Raw genomic sequence first — 14097 nt, forward strand, 5'->3', positions numbered from 1 at the left:
TGAGAGTGTATGACATAAATGCAATAGATGGATGGACAATGAATTAGCGAAGATTTTCCATCGTATATGGAACAGTGTTTCGGTGCTTACCATTCAAAACCAGTAAAAGATGCACAGACAGGGATGCATCCCAGGAGCCATCGCCCAGTATGTTGCAATCCATTTACTTCGTTCTGTAGACGTACCTCGCTATTATTATTTTAGATACTGCTCAAAAATTAGGATGAATATTGTTGGATCGGGATTAAAATGCACGCCTATTTATAGTTAATTTTCGTTTTGATGTTGTCAGAACCAGCTTGAGTTAAATCCTTTAAGAAATCTACTGATAAAATCGTATAAATTGCATCCCCAGTTGTTATAAATTGAGTTTTACAGATCTTTTCTCGATATGTTAAAAACAGATATTTTACAAATTGTTTGTTTTTGTAAGCAAAACACGCATGCATACACAAAAGGGACGTTTTACACCAAATCCTTTAAACACTTTTAATGAGTGCTATCATTACTGCTTATAATTGTCGTGAAGCACAGGTCTTTCTGGAAATTTAACTTTGTTGTCGTAGTTTCTATCTGGCAGAGGGATCTTTAACTGCTCGGAGGTTTGTCAGACACCATAGGCGAAGCCTTTTGTCAATCCGGCGCCCTGCGCTCCGCCCCGTTCCCGAAGCCCAGCAAACCGAGCCGAGCGTAAATCCTTAAATTGTACCCTAAGATAGGCGGAGGAGGCACGTTTACACTGTCGTCAGCTCGGCTCTTTCACGCAGGCAGATCTTTTTTTAAAAACGGCGAGCGCTTGGTCCTGTCATATGTGATTAAGCTTTTGGGAGTAGTGTTTATGGTCACGATGTTAACGATCAGTGCTGGGCTGGGTCCGGGGGAGGAGGACGCCTTTTACACACTTCTAAAACCAGCGCAACCTGAAGGTGTCCAGGGGGAAGATCTCCAGCAGTTTACTGTGGATACAAAGAATGTAGTCAGGGGAAGGAGTCTGCAAAGTAACTACACTCAGGTAAATCCTGCTTTCTTATATAAATGGACATTTTTAGTATTTCTTTCTTTTTTAGTTTTTTTTTTTTAACATGGCTTGGAATCCAACTCCAGAATACAAAGTGCATTCAATTCAAGATTAATGATGCATAAATGTTCCGTGTAGGTGTTTTCCGCATAGGATAGCCGTATAGTAGAATGTGGTATATTTAGTAAGATACCGCAAAGTAATATTTTTTTCCAGTTAATGCGAAAGGGGAAAAATCAAAGTGGGTGGGATATATAATCCCAGTTGTTTGATTTTTTTCTCCCCCCCCCCCCCCCCCAAAGTGAAACTAAGGTAGGAGACGGCGGGTCTGGGGAGCCCCGCTGCTCGGTGTAACTGGCCGCAGCGAGCGCGTTACGGACGGTCACTTGAAGAGCAGCCCGCCCACGCATGTCATTCCAGCGCTGAGATTAAACTTCTCAGCACCGCTGACGTCCGTGGGGAAATTCGGGAAAGCGATACTCCTGCATCGGGATGCCGGGGACCCGTCCTTCACCATTGTGTTTGCACGCAGATATATACACGCTACAGCTGCGCTACTTAAAAGGCGACACCGCTGGTAGAGAAAATGGGGGAAATGAAATTCATTGCCAAAACAGCGCGATTCCCAGTATATGCTCCATTTGTCAGCAGATTCTCTTTTAGGAATGGCTTTGACCATGTTTTTTCTTTCTTAACATGAGAAGGGGGAATGTCGCATAAAGTCATTGAGGAGCACTCGATAAATATTTTAACGGTGACTACGGTCGACCGTCATCCACCCACCTAAGCTGTAAACGCTCCCCAATATCGCTATTCATATGCTTCTGTGCGGTAACAGGTTTTAAGATGTATTTGGATTCGGACGCAGGCTGCTAATGAATGCGTGTGTCGTTCGTGACAGCGGCCGGATTCAGCGGTCTACATTCATTGCATAGCTGGGCCGTTTCTCTCCAGTTGGGACCAGTGAAGCAGAGAGATGTACATTGCGGCACTTATTAATTATTATTTAAAATGTAATAATTTGCATTAGCATGAACGGGTTGTGCCTCATTATTGTTGTCCTTCCTCAGGCAAAATTAGAGATGGAGAAGTACCTGTCACACGAAACTTCGATTTTGCAAGAGGCTAATAAAGTGAGGCGGGACGGAGGTTCCATGGTGGACCCGTACTTTACCGAAGAAGGCTCTCCATACAGCATCAACATGAACGTCTTTCTTCCTGACCTTGCCTACCTGCGGGCTGGTTTATGTAGACCGCCGAGGTCCGGCACCCCACACATCAAGGCGGAGCCCGTGCAGTCTTTCCTGCACCCCAGTTGTTCTCACAGCAGCGCAGCAGCCACCCTCCCAGAGTTCACCAGCACCTTCAGTCTGTCGAACGGGCCCGGCGTCAACGGTGTTTACATCAAGCAGGAAATGCCCTCGGCCGACATGGCTCAGGACGGCTCCTTGTTTCAGCTCCTGAACTCCGAGATGGACGTGTCCCTTCAAGGAGACTTGGCCAATGTAGACCCGCATAGTGGTCTCCCCATAACCTCCCCGGTCTCCAACATCACCAGCATGCACTTCGTTGACCAACAGACTGGCGTAAAGCCCTTTTGTAACATGCATAACATGGGCTATTCCCTGCCCCCCAACTTCGTCCAACAGCGCCATAAAGCGGCCTATTTCCCCCCCTCGCCGCCCAGCTCCGAACCCGGGAGCCCAAACAGGCAAAAAGATCCCCAGCATAATCTAACACCCCCTCCATCCTATGCGGCCAGCATTGCCTCCAGACTGAGTGTCCACAGTCCTAGTCTTCCAGCACCGATGCACGTACCCATGCAACCCATGCCTGTCAAGTACAACCGCCGGACGAACCCCGATCTGGAGAAAAGACGGATTCACCACTGCGACTTCCCAGGTAACTATCCCAACACTTTGGCTTCCATCAGGCTGAAAGGGCTTGTTCTACGTCGTGTGGCTTTGCGGAGTCAGTTTTTCCGTTTAGACCTCGTTTTCGTGTTTTTACCGCCACTGAACGATTAATAGGAAACAGCCTCTGAATTTACACTTAATCCACAAACGGTGGGAAGATCAAACACACAAACACAAGTGAGTGTCAGCAGGGTGCGTCGTTCACACACGAAGGCTGCAGTAATGTGACGCACATTTGGAAAAGATAAAGTGCTACTTAATGGCGTCTCATTAAATCAATACTGTAAACATTACCATATTTCTGTGGAGTACGGTTAACGTGTTTAATGTATTATGCATTTAAGCTAGCGCCACATTCAGGTCTAATCAAATTTTTTTCTCCTTTTTAGGATGTAAGAAAGTGTACACCAAGTCCTCTCATCTGAAAGCCCACTTGCGGACTCACACAGGTAAGAAGCGGAGTGAGCAGCGTCAGCAGAGAGCTGCTGAAGGTGCTGGCCTCCGGACTTGGCAGGTCTCGCCCGTGTTGCTAGGCAGAAATGCGCTTTTGGCATGCATGCGGTCGCATTCATTCAGCATGCTGCCGGAACACTATCCCGCACAGCTTCTCGGGATAAAATTCCAAGTTTAAAATAAATAAATATTTTGGTTTTTATTTAAGAAAGGAAAAAAACCCAGATTGACCGGACACAATATCCTTACGTGGATCTGATCATCGGGCTTTTCTTGATGTGGCATGCTATCACATTTTTGCTTCCAATTTTCCTTGCTCTTAAATTAGGGTTTGATGATGTCGTAGTGGCTTCGACAAACGTTTAAGATTCTTCAGTTTCCTAATTAGGTAGAAGTCTGCATAGTCCAGCATATTGCAGTGTATGTCACAATGGGTCACTAATGGTTAAAAATTGAATGCATACATACATACGCACTCTGAAGGGAACTCTGGGTTCAGAGCACTGTATGGACTGACTGAACAGTCTGTTTCCATTAATATGATGTTTTGCTGGAGTTTGTACTTTCAGAATTGGGTTCTGCGTCTTGGACGAATTGGATGTATAGAGGGGTGGATATATCAGTGATCTGATTCTGTTTTATTTGGTTGCTTGTTGTATGGATGTGTAATTAACCCTCGTAGTGAAATTTTTTTCCTTTATGGGAAATCTGTACCTGTTTAAGGATGTAATTAAATTGTAGATGGATAGATAGACAGATAAGGGATCCTGGTGGACATACTAAGCACCATTGGCATTTATTGACCAACCATAAATGTATGCATCATTTAATGCTAGCAATTCATTAATAGTTCACTGGCTACTCTGCCTTTCTTCCCCTGCTTTATGTCCCACTGTGAGTGGGACGCTTCATTTCACGTCATTCAGTACAAACACACCGGGCAGCCATGCTGCTTGTACGTCTGTGGCCATTATCTGAATTATCTAAAGAAGGGACTTTGCCGTTCTCAAATGATCTTTATAATAGCCTGGTAATCACCTGTGATGGAGACAATCCTTGCTGTCCTTTGCAGTGGAAAGTGCTCGAGGCGAAGTCTGTAGACCCTTGGTAGATCAAACAGGTTAATGCACGTCGTCTTTGTTTGGTGTTTACCTGTGTCCCTGCCACAAATCCCATCGGAGAGCTTCTCTTTTGTCCTCTGTATTCCAGAAACTGCATTTTGAAAAGTCAGTGGCCTACAGGACAGTTAAATCTTACTTTACTGTTCTAAACCTTAAATTACCTCATGTACTCTCAGTGTTGTTAGGTCTAGGACACTTCAATGTGTTCTAGAAATATGTGATAGTGTAATACAGTGTGATAAGGTAATTTTTACTGCCACATGTATTCCTGATTGTATCCTGTCTTCATTTGGGTTTATATGTCTTTTATATTTTCTTTATACGGAACATGCTTTTCCCAAATACTTTTAATGTCCATTTCTGGCACAGTAAATGCAACAAACATTGTGTATTATGCATACGTTTGGCAAAACTTCAGAGTGTAACTCAAAATGAAAACCGTTTCGGTTTTTACTTTATTTCTGTAATGTATTTTCGCAGGGCTGTTTACTTGGCCGGCCGCAGCTAGGAGGGGCAGCCTTTGTTCGCATTGTCACCGGCACAATAGTCACAACTGGTTCAGCTTCATGTTTGTGTAAATCCGTGTCGTTTTAGGGGAGAAACCATACAAGTGCTCCTGGGAGGGCTGTGACTGGCGCTTCGCCCGCTCCGACGAGCTGACGAGACACTTCAGGAAGCACACGGGGGCCAAGCCCTTCCAGTGCGCCGTATGCAGTCGCAGCTTCTCCAGGTCTGACCACCTGGCCCTCCACATGAAGAGGCACCAGAACTAGCTTGGTGCTTCATCGCCATCTTCATCATGAGCCGTCTAGCTTATGTTTTGATGTGAAACGACTCTGTTGCCCTGTTTAGAGATGTTATTTTACTTTAGTTTTCAAACTCAACTTTCAAAACTAACCCATTCCATTTTGACATGCTAATTGAGAGGTGTTATTTTTCTTATGTATGTTAAATAAAAATGGGGGCTGCAGGGACTGCTTTGTGGTCATATTGTTTATATTTCATGTTGCCCCCCTCGCCTTTGTTTTATTAATAACCAATGGGTTACGCCCTCGCTGACACGTCAATGTCGATTTAAAAGTCCCAAAATATTATGTACAAAGATATTCTGGAAGTGTATTTCTAGAATTCTGCTTCTGCAAGCACTAAAATATTTATTTTTTCTACTTTTTTATTACAAATGTAAAGAAAAAGCAGGACATGCCATTTTACATAAGGTGTAAATTTGCAATGGAATTTGCTTTTAGGTGTAAGTGTTCCACTATCTTCTTGCACTCTTGCCTGAGTGATATAATCAACATATTGCCAAGTGATCTTGTAACAATGGATTGTTCAGTGTTTTTACTCAAGCACCTGGTCAGTGTAATAATGCGTCCTCAGACTGTCAGGAGAGTGCATTGAAGACAGTCTTACAACTGTGGCTCATGACATACTGAAATCTAAATAACAAAGGTTTGAGTTTACTTGAAACTTAAAATACTTCCTGTCAAGAATGATTACTTTGGTTATTGCAGGTATTCAAAGTACTTATGACTGAAGTGTATTTATGTATGTTGACCAAAATTGTGTAAGTTATTGACACAATGGAATTTTGACGATTTGATTATTGTTCACAAACAATAAGTATTTACGGTACCTAATTTGCATTTATCAACTATTTCAGAACTCTACAGTGGTGTTCAGTACAAAATTCATATTTCATCTATACACTTAAAATCTATAAGCATAAAATTCAATTTGCCAGATTAAGCTCCTTTACTGAATACTTGAAGTCATGTTCTTTATAGATATAACTGGAAAATGCTTGTCATCATTTCACAGCACTGGACATATAAAAGGTTTGTCAGTAAAGAATCACTCTTCTGTTTGAAAAAAGTTTGTATCAAGGTTAAAAAACTACAGCTACTGATCATTAATAATGTATTTATATCCATTTATAAATGGGATTTTTAAAAAAAAAAATCAAATTAGACTAAAATAACTGAAACAGACATATTGTACAGACACGTAAAAACGTTTTTTTTTTTTACAAATATATGCATGCTATTTATGATTTGTTTCAGATTAATGAAGTCAAATGAATGTATAGCAACACACTGACGTGTTAAGAACAGCCTTTTCATTATTACGTGCCTTTTAGGTTTTCCAGAACAAAACCATGGAAATCAGAGTCTGAAGAGCTTTCTCAGTGGTTTATTTTAGTGATATGATTTTATATTGGATTTGGGATTACTGGTTATTTACTGGAATTTCATTTTTTTAATTTTGTAGCAGAGTGATATCAGGTACGTGGACAATAGGTAATTTTATGTAACTAAAATGATGTAAATACTTGATATGTGGTGTACATAGCTTTCATCAGGTGTGATTGCTTTCTTTTAACAGTTCAAACAAAAGATCGCCCCGCTGCCACATTGTGTGATTTATTATTATTACTATATTATTTTTTTGGCTTGAAATATATTTTCTTTAAATATTTGTGAAAAGTGTATAATGAGATCTACTGAAATCGCAATGTTGGATTGCCACTGTTTCTGGCAAGAGAAAAATAAAGGTTTCCAAAAGGTAGTTTGGGATATTTTTGCAATTTTATTTCTTCCACATAACCCTGCATGTGCTACTGTTGTTTCGGGATACTGAAATATATTTCTGTGAAATGGATGTCGATCGCCATTCATGCTTCTGTTTTTACAGATCCGTGTGTGTGGAGCTCGGCTCACTTGGGTGTCCTTTGGTTACTCCAGTTTCCTTCCACGGTCTGAAAACACACATTCAAGTGAACTGGCTTCTCTTCCAAATGTACATTTATCTATTTACCAGATGCTTTTGTGTAAAGCACTGCACAAGTTAATCAAACACTACATCATAAGCTCAGAGTTGTCAAGGGGCCAGCTAAGCATACGCGTGGCTAGGGTGAGCTTCCAATGAAAGCTCAGGTAGAAGTGCAACTTGGCACTGGGGCAACAGATATGCAATAAATTACAAATTTGGCAAGAACCACATAATAAAGCTATGGGCTATTCAAATCAAAACAAATGTACAAAACTAAGAGGATTCGGAATAAGCAAGAGAGCAGATAATGGATCACAGATGAAGACTGACCTGGTCAGTGGTAGGAGGGTTAGTTGAGGTCTTCCCGGAACAGATGGGTCTTGAGATGTTTCACGCCATGTGTTTGTGAATGTGTGCCCTATGATCAATTCGTATCTCATCCAGGTTCTTCCCCTGCCTTGTGTGCTCTATACTGCCTAGGATAGGAGCCAGACCACCCTGCAACCCAGTCCTGAACAAGTTGTTGGATGGATGTATACTGCTTTAGATTTTTCCATTCTTTGTGTGTGTGTGGATTATCTTTATATTACATTGTGGGGACCTGTTGTTCCCCACAATGTGATAACAAAAAACTGTTACTTTGACATCGTGGAGACCATTTTTCAGGTTTCCACAAAGACTGATGAATGCAATCAAAAACTAAAACTGCCAAAAGTCTCATATTTTGTTTGGTTACTTATGGTTAATGTTAGGGCTGGGTGGGGGTTAAGGTCGTCATGTTGGGATTTGCCCATAGAAATGAATGGACAGTCCCCACAAAGATATAATTACAAACCTGTGTTGTGTGTATGAAATTATATTTACATGTATTACGGCAGTAATCATACACATATTCATCGTGTAGCGTTCGGTAAATAATTTTCGGTTCGGTACACACGATGAAAGTGTCCATTTATTGATACAGGCGTAACATAAATTCACAAGTATATGTTCAATATGGAAAACATTGCGCTAATTGTGGTTGTGAATTGGTTATGGATAACGCTGGTTACAGTCAATCATAATCGGCGGTTTAGGAAAATTTTGGTTTCCCAGTAAACTTGACTGGTCCAGCACTTGAGAGGAAGACAGAGGGAGAGAGTTGTTGGTAAGACCAAGGCTGTCTGTCGGCTCTGTTATACCGAACTCGGGTATGTTACTGGAAATCAGTATGCTAACTCAATTGAGACGACATCATCCATGTTTACCTACAACCGCAGCAGGCGGCAGAAACCATTTCTGCAAGTTAATCTCCTTCTGGCATGTAGGGCGCTACTGGCAGGCAAAATTAAAACATCTATAAGGCTGTTCATCCCTGCCGATCAGCAGCCGTACTGTTTGGTAGAGAACATGGGGTCATTATCATTCTTATGATGCTATATTTACATTTATTTTACATATTTATCTTTACAACGTGCAGGTGAGCCTTTTTATTTTGTTATTCAAACATATCGACAGACACATTATCTTTGTTCTGCAACTATTCATAATTGTATTTGTCTTTGCAGGTTTAATAATAAATTATTTCAAAACAAATGTTTTCCCTGCTGCGCCGATCCATGAAACCAAAACCAAAGATTGTACCGAACTGTGAATTTTGTATATCGTTACTTTGGCAAGTAAACGTAAAAGGTTTGATTTTTTGCATATAGAAACATTTTTTTTATTAATAACAAATATGTAAAACTTAGGAGAACACTAAATGGAATTTGAATTGTGTCATAATAATGATCATATCATACTGTGATCATATCACTAATCAGAATTATCACCAGTAGGCTATAAGCAGAACATTACACATTGCACCCACTGCTTATGTAATAGTACAGCACAGATAATGTATGATATACAAGCTCAAAACATTTCTTAGATAAACAGATACAATTAAGTGTTATGGGCCATCTACAGTAAACCTTAAGGTAGGAGTCCATGGCCAGTTTTCCACTGGGCTGCATAACACTGAGGGTTTTGCAGAAGGGTTAATTTCCAAAAATAAAGTATAATTTTTCACTTTTTTATGACCCCCTCACCACATTCTGTTCGCATTTGAAAAAAAGGGCAAACTTACAAAATCACATACAGTATCTTTCTGCCAGTTCCCTGGCAGTTTCACCGGCCCGTGAAACTTTTGTACAGTACAACATAAACCGGTCTTTGAAGTATTGGTGTCATTTGGTCCAATCACTCGGGGCTATTGCCCCAAGTATTTTAAGCCTATAGCCCCAAGTATTTTAATCCTATAGCCCCAAGTATTTTAATCCTAGCCCCAAGTAGTTTAGCCCTGTTGCCAAGCTTCCTTCAAAAAAAAAAAGACAGGCCCCAGGCAAACTTCACTTCGTTCCTGATCTTGCCATTAGCTAGAACCACTCCTACTGTGAACATCAAAATGTTGGGAACCTTGAGGTACAAGAAATCTGAATATTTACATATAATATTAGTAGGTCTGTTGTAAAAATGACACCAATAGTGTATAAAAATATATATACTCAAGGCTGAACTTTTGCAAGTAATAGGGGGGCCCATAAATGTTGAAGGCAGGGCCACAAAGGTGACTACATTGTACAGTATACTTGCTTTAATATTACTGCAGGTCAGACTTTTGTCAGAATCATTTAGGAACTACGGAAACTCAGTCACAAAGTGGCAGAACATGTAAAGTAACAGAGCAGGGTTGCCGAATGCTGAGTGCGTAAATGATGCCAACTCTTGGTTGACTCAGTAACTAAACAGTTACAAATTTATTGTAGCATTTACCCCAACACAAAATTTGTGCATTGGGAAGCTTCATGGAATGGGCTTCCAATGCTGAGTAGCTGCATGCAAGCCTCACATCATGCAATGCTAAGCATCGGATGGAGTGGGGTAAAGCACACTGCCACCACTGGACTCTGGAGCAGTGGAAATGTGTTCTGTGGAGTGACGATTCACACTACTCTATCTGGCAGTCAGATGGACGAATCTGGGTTGGGTGGAAGCCAGGAGAACATTACCTGCTTGACTGCATTGTACCAACTGTAAAGTTCGGTGGAGGAGGGACAACACTATGAGGTTGTTTGTCGGGGGTTGTGGGAACTTTGTGGGAACGAAGACCGTTTTCTGTTCCTGCATCACTGTGCCCCAGTGCACAAAGCAAGGTCCGTAAAGACATGGTTGGGTGAGTTTGGTGTGGAAAACCTAGACTGGCCCGCACAGAGCCCTGACCTCAGCTCCTTCGAACACCTTTGGGATGAACTAGAATGGAGATTGTGAGCCAGGCCTTCATGTCCAGCATTACAGTGCCTGATCTCAGAAAATGCTCTTCTGGATGAATGGGCAAAAATTCCCACAGAGAAACCCCAAAATTATGAAGAAGGCCTTCCCAGAAAAGTGGCAGCTGTAAGAGCTACAAACGGGAGGCCAACTCCATATTGATGCCTATGGATTTAGAATGGGATGGCATAGAAGCCTCTGTAGGTGTAATAGCCAGGTGTTCCAATCCCTTTGTCCATATAGTATATGTAGGCACCTTGACATCCTATCTATGAAAGTCCACTAGAGTGGAGAAAAGATGCACTCTTGCAAAAGGCCCACACCCATTCTAAATGACTTTGAATTCATGCCCTGGTACGTAGCTTTCCACTTCTGATACTGTTCCCTGCTGAGTGGACTTATGCGCTGGGTTAAGGAGTTTCTCAAACTATTCCGTACAGCACTCAGCAACATCTTTAGGGTTGGTCAGCACTTCCCCAATCCTGCTGAACATGTCCTGAACAAGGTCCCCCTCCTGAGGCGTCAAACGATTCTTCAAAACATCTTTGATAGCCAGTCAGTCTCCCTCCAAACTCCTCCCTTGCACAAGTTTCGTCTCTACAGCCACCTACGCCGAAGCCGTTCAAGCCTGTTGATACCTCTGAGCGGTCTCAGGAAAGCCTTGTGTAAGCATTTCCCTGAAGGCCTCCTTCTTCAACTTAACAGTTTCTTATCATCAGTGTCCACCAATAGGTCCTAGGGTTCCCATCATGACAGGCATTGACTGCATTTTGGCCTTGAATAGGGTCCTTACTGCCTCAGTGCCACTGGTTTCACTTAACATTTGGGAGAAATTTGTCTGGCGGTGTGGGATGAATTAATCTCATTTGGAAGATCCAGCCAGACATTGTCAGCAAAATCTCAGCTGCTCATCCTGGGTCATCCTAAGCTCATCTGGCCTCCTCCTCATGAGCTAAATCCAACTCGCATAAAAGGGGAGGTGGGGGGGCAGCCGATAGTTCTGCCTCGCTCATCATGCAAGTATCCAAAACACATGTTATCTTACGCAACTACTAAGTTGATCCTTGACCTTTGGCCTTGGATGCTCTGGTACCGTACACACGTATTCAAAGCCTGCATTGAAGTTCTAGTTGCAGCGATTATAAAAATATCGCCAGCAAGTCAGGAATCTGTTTTATGATATATAGTGCAGCTTAATCTAAGAAACCATGGCTGTCACTGTTTGTAATATATGAGAAAGGCGTGTGTCCCATTTTACTGTTAATGACTAATGAACTTTTTTGTAGTGCATTTTTATTATTGTATTTGTTGCAAACAGCCCTCGATATTAGCAAGCCGTGGTGGTAAAGTGGGAAGCAAGTGCTGTGGGCTGGAACCCTACCTCTGCTCTCTCTCTCTGAAGATGGAACGTTTCCCCAATACCGCCTGAGTTTGCTTCTGCAGTCCAAACACATGCAGATAGGTTAATTGGTAACTAATTAGTCTAGACCAGGGGTCACCATCCTTTTTGAAACTGGGAGCTACTTCACGGGTACTGAGCCATACGAAGGGCTACCAGTTTGAAACGCCCCCCCTAAACTTATCTAAACTTCATGTATAATAAACACATTTTAAATGCTTTTTTGACAAAGATATTGTCATTTTCGAATCTATATAAATGCAAATGTGATTAAAGAAGAATAGCAACAGGATAAAATTAAATTTTACACGCTGCTCACTGGTGATTTGTGCTATTTTTATAACAGGTCCGCAGGCAACTCATGTGGACCTTGGGGGCATCCTGATGCCTGCGGGAACCATGTTGGTGAGCCCTGGTCTAGGGTATATGTCCCCTGCAATGGAATGGAATGCAATCTAGGGTGTACTCTAGCCTTACACTCTATGTTGCTTTGTGAATGCTTTTAGTTAGAAGTCACTAGTTAGCGATATATATGAACCATAAAATAGGAATGTAATTAATAATATGCTTCACGCACAATAATGTAGCTTAGTTACCAGCAGCTTCAAAATACTGCATCTTGTCCAATCAGATGTGTTATTTAAATGGCTTTGGGCTTCACAGTCAATTGCTCTGTACCTCAGGGGCATTGTTAGTCTTCGCTGTTCGAGAGGCAAGGAGATTAGCGACTTTGAAACATGGCTCAGTAAAAAATAAGAAAAGTTGACAATGAAAATAAAGAGTTCAAAGACAAGTCAATTGCAAAATATGCCTTTATTCTCCCAGCAGGATGTACATGGCCTGTCTGATCTGTTCCGAGTCCATGGGAAGCAGCAATGTGAAGCGACATTACAAAGCTAGACAAAGACACTTTGACGATTCGTGCTCACGGAAGTCAGAGTTGGGAATCAATTATAACCAAAATAATATATATTTGCCATGGTAACTTCCCCCACATTTACAGCCTAATAACAGGCGAGAACGTCACGGCTTCTGGGCCAACACAAAAAGAACAAGAAACAGATCCCACTGACAGCAGAAAGCAACCAAAATTATTCGTTTGGACTTCGGCATGAAATATAGGTAACTGGACCTTCATTGTTTTTAACTGTGTCCCCCTACTCTACTAATTAATCCCCATAATCCTGACCAGGACATGTCGTTTAGAAGAGGGATGTTAACCCCAAATTAACCTTTCAGTAATTAATTAATAAGTAACAGTGGTCTAAAGTGAACACGAAGTACTATGAAAAATAAATGTACAATGAAAGCGCAAAGCGTTTGGTAATAAAGATGATTCATAACATTCTTTAGGTGGTATAGAGTGAGACTTCGCATGTGTAATGCTTAACTCTTTGTGAGTCTTTTCCCCTATATTGTAAATATATGAAGAAAGTTTGACGTATAAAAGTTAAATATCTAAAGTGCACTAGCCAGTTAATTGCCGGATATATTTAATTGTGATAAAAACTGTTACGTGGGATATTTGCTGCAGAAATTATTTGTAAAAAATGCAGCTTCTTTCTCTCTTTAGTCATTTGGTTAAAAATTGAATCATTCCAGGAACTGAACAAAATATGATATGTAAGCGTTCGTCTGGGGATTTTCATTACTGTGTTCCTGGGTTATTCACAGAACGACCAAGAACCGGAGAATAATGTACTTCAGATGTGAAAGACAAACTAAACAATCAGGCGCCTGTGGATCCAGTCAAACAGCGTTGCTATTTCCTCCTGAGGTTTCCTCTTACGTGTGGCTCTTCTCCCTCCTTCATCTTTTCTTATATCATGGCTTCACAGTGTGAACATTATTGTTCTGAAACACAGGCCCTTCTGCCTCTGGGGCAGGGAGAGGCACTCTGCATTGACTCATGCTCACTCCCTTGCTCATGTCAAACAAATGAAGAGGAGTCATTTTACCAGATAGTTTAAAAAATGTTAATTCTGTTCTTTGGTGAGCAGAGTACAACATATGGCTCCATGGCACTGTTCCAGCCCCCTTTCACTGCACCCCTTCCGCCATGGACAAAGCTTGGTTCACATGTATATTACAGCAGAGCAGGCCATCTCCCAGGTCTGCTTTTTACAAACG

The 14097-nt window shown here is 41.6% G+C and overlaps 1 protein-coding gene across 1 annotated transcript; it reads left to right on the forward strand.

Moving 5' to 3' along the window:
* Positions 1-514: 514 nt before the first annotated feature.
* Positions 515-7076, forward strand: LOC125710034 (Krueppel-like factor 5). Its single transcript, XM_048979194.1, has 4 exons — positions 515-1012; positions 2089-2920; positions 3324-3383; positions 5103-7076. Exons 1-4 carry the CDS (start codon positions 839-841, stop codon positions 5279-5281), a joined length of 1245 nt encoding a protein of 414 aa, XP_048835151.1. The 5' UTR covers positions 515-838; the 3' UTR covers positions 5282-7076.
* Positions 7077-14097: the final 7021 nt, after the last annotated feature.

The sequence above is a fragment of the Brienomyrus brachyistius genome, chromosome 16 (assembly GCF_023856365.1).
Source record: "Brienomyrus brachyistius isolate T26 chromosome 16, BBRACH_0.4, whole genome shotgun sequence".
NCBI lineage: Eukaryota > Metazoa > Chordata > Actinopteri > Osteoglossiformes > Mormyridae > Brienomyrus > Brienomyrus brachyistius.

Bases quoted from the DNA above. Each gene is read 5' to 3' on its own strand.
- LOC125710034 (XM_048979194.1), top strand. From the start codon at position 839: ATGGTCACGATGTTAACGATCAGTGCTGGGCTGGGTCCGGGGGAGGAG. The intron at 1,013-2,088 runs GTAAATCCTGCT...GTCCTTCCTCAG, and splicing joins TGCAAAGTAACTACACTCAG to GCAAAATTAGAGATGGAGAA. The intron at 3,384-5,102 runs GTAAGAAGCGGA...GTGTCGTTTTAG, and splicing joins CCACTTGCGGACTCACACAG to GGGAGAAACCATACAAGTGC.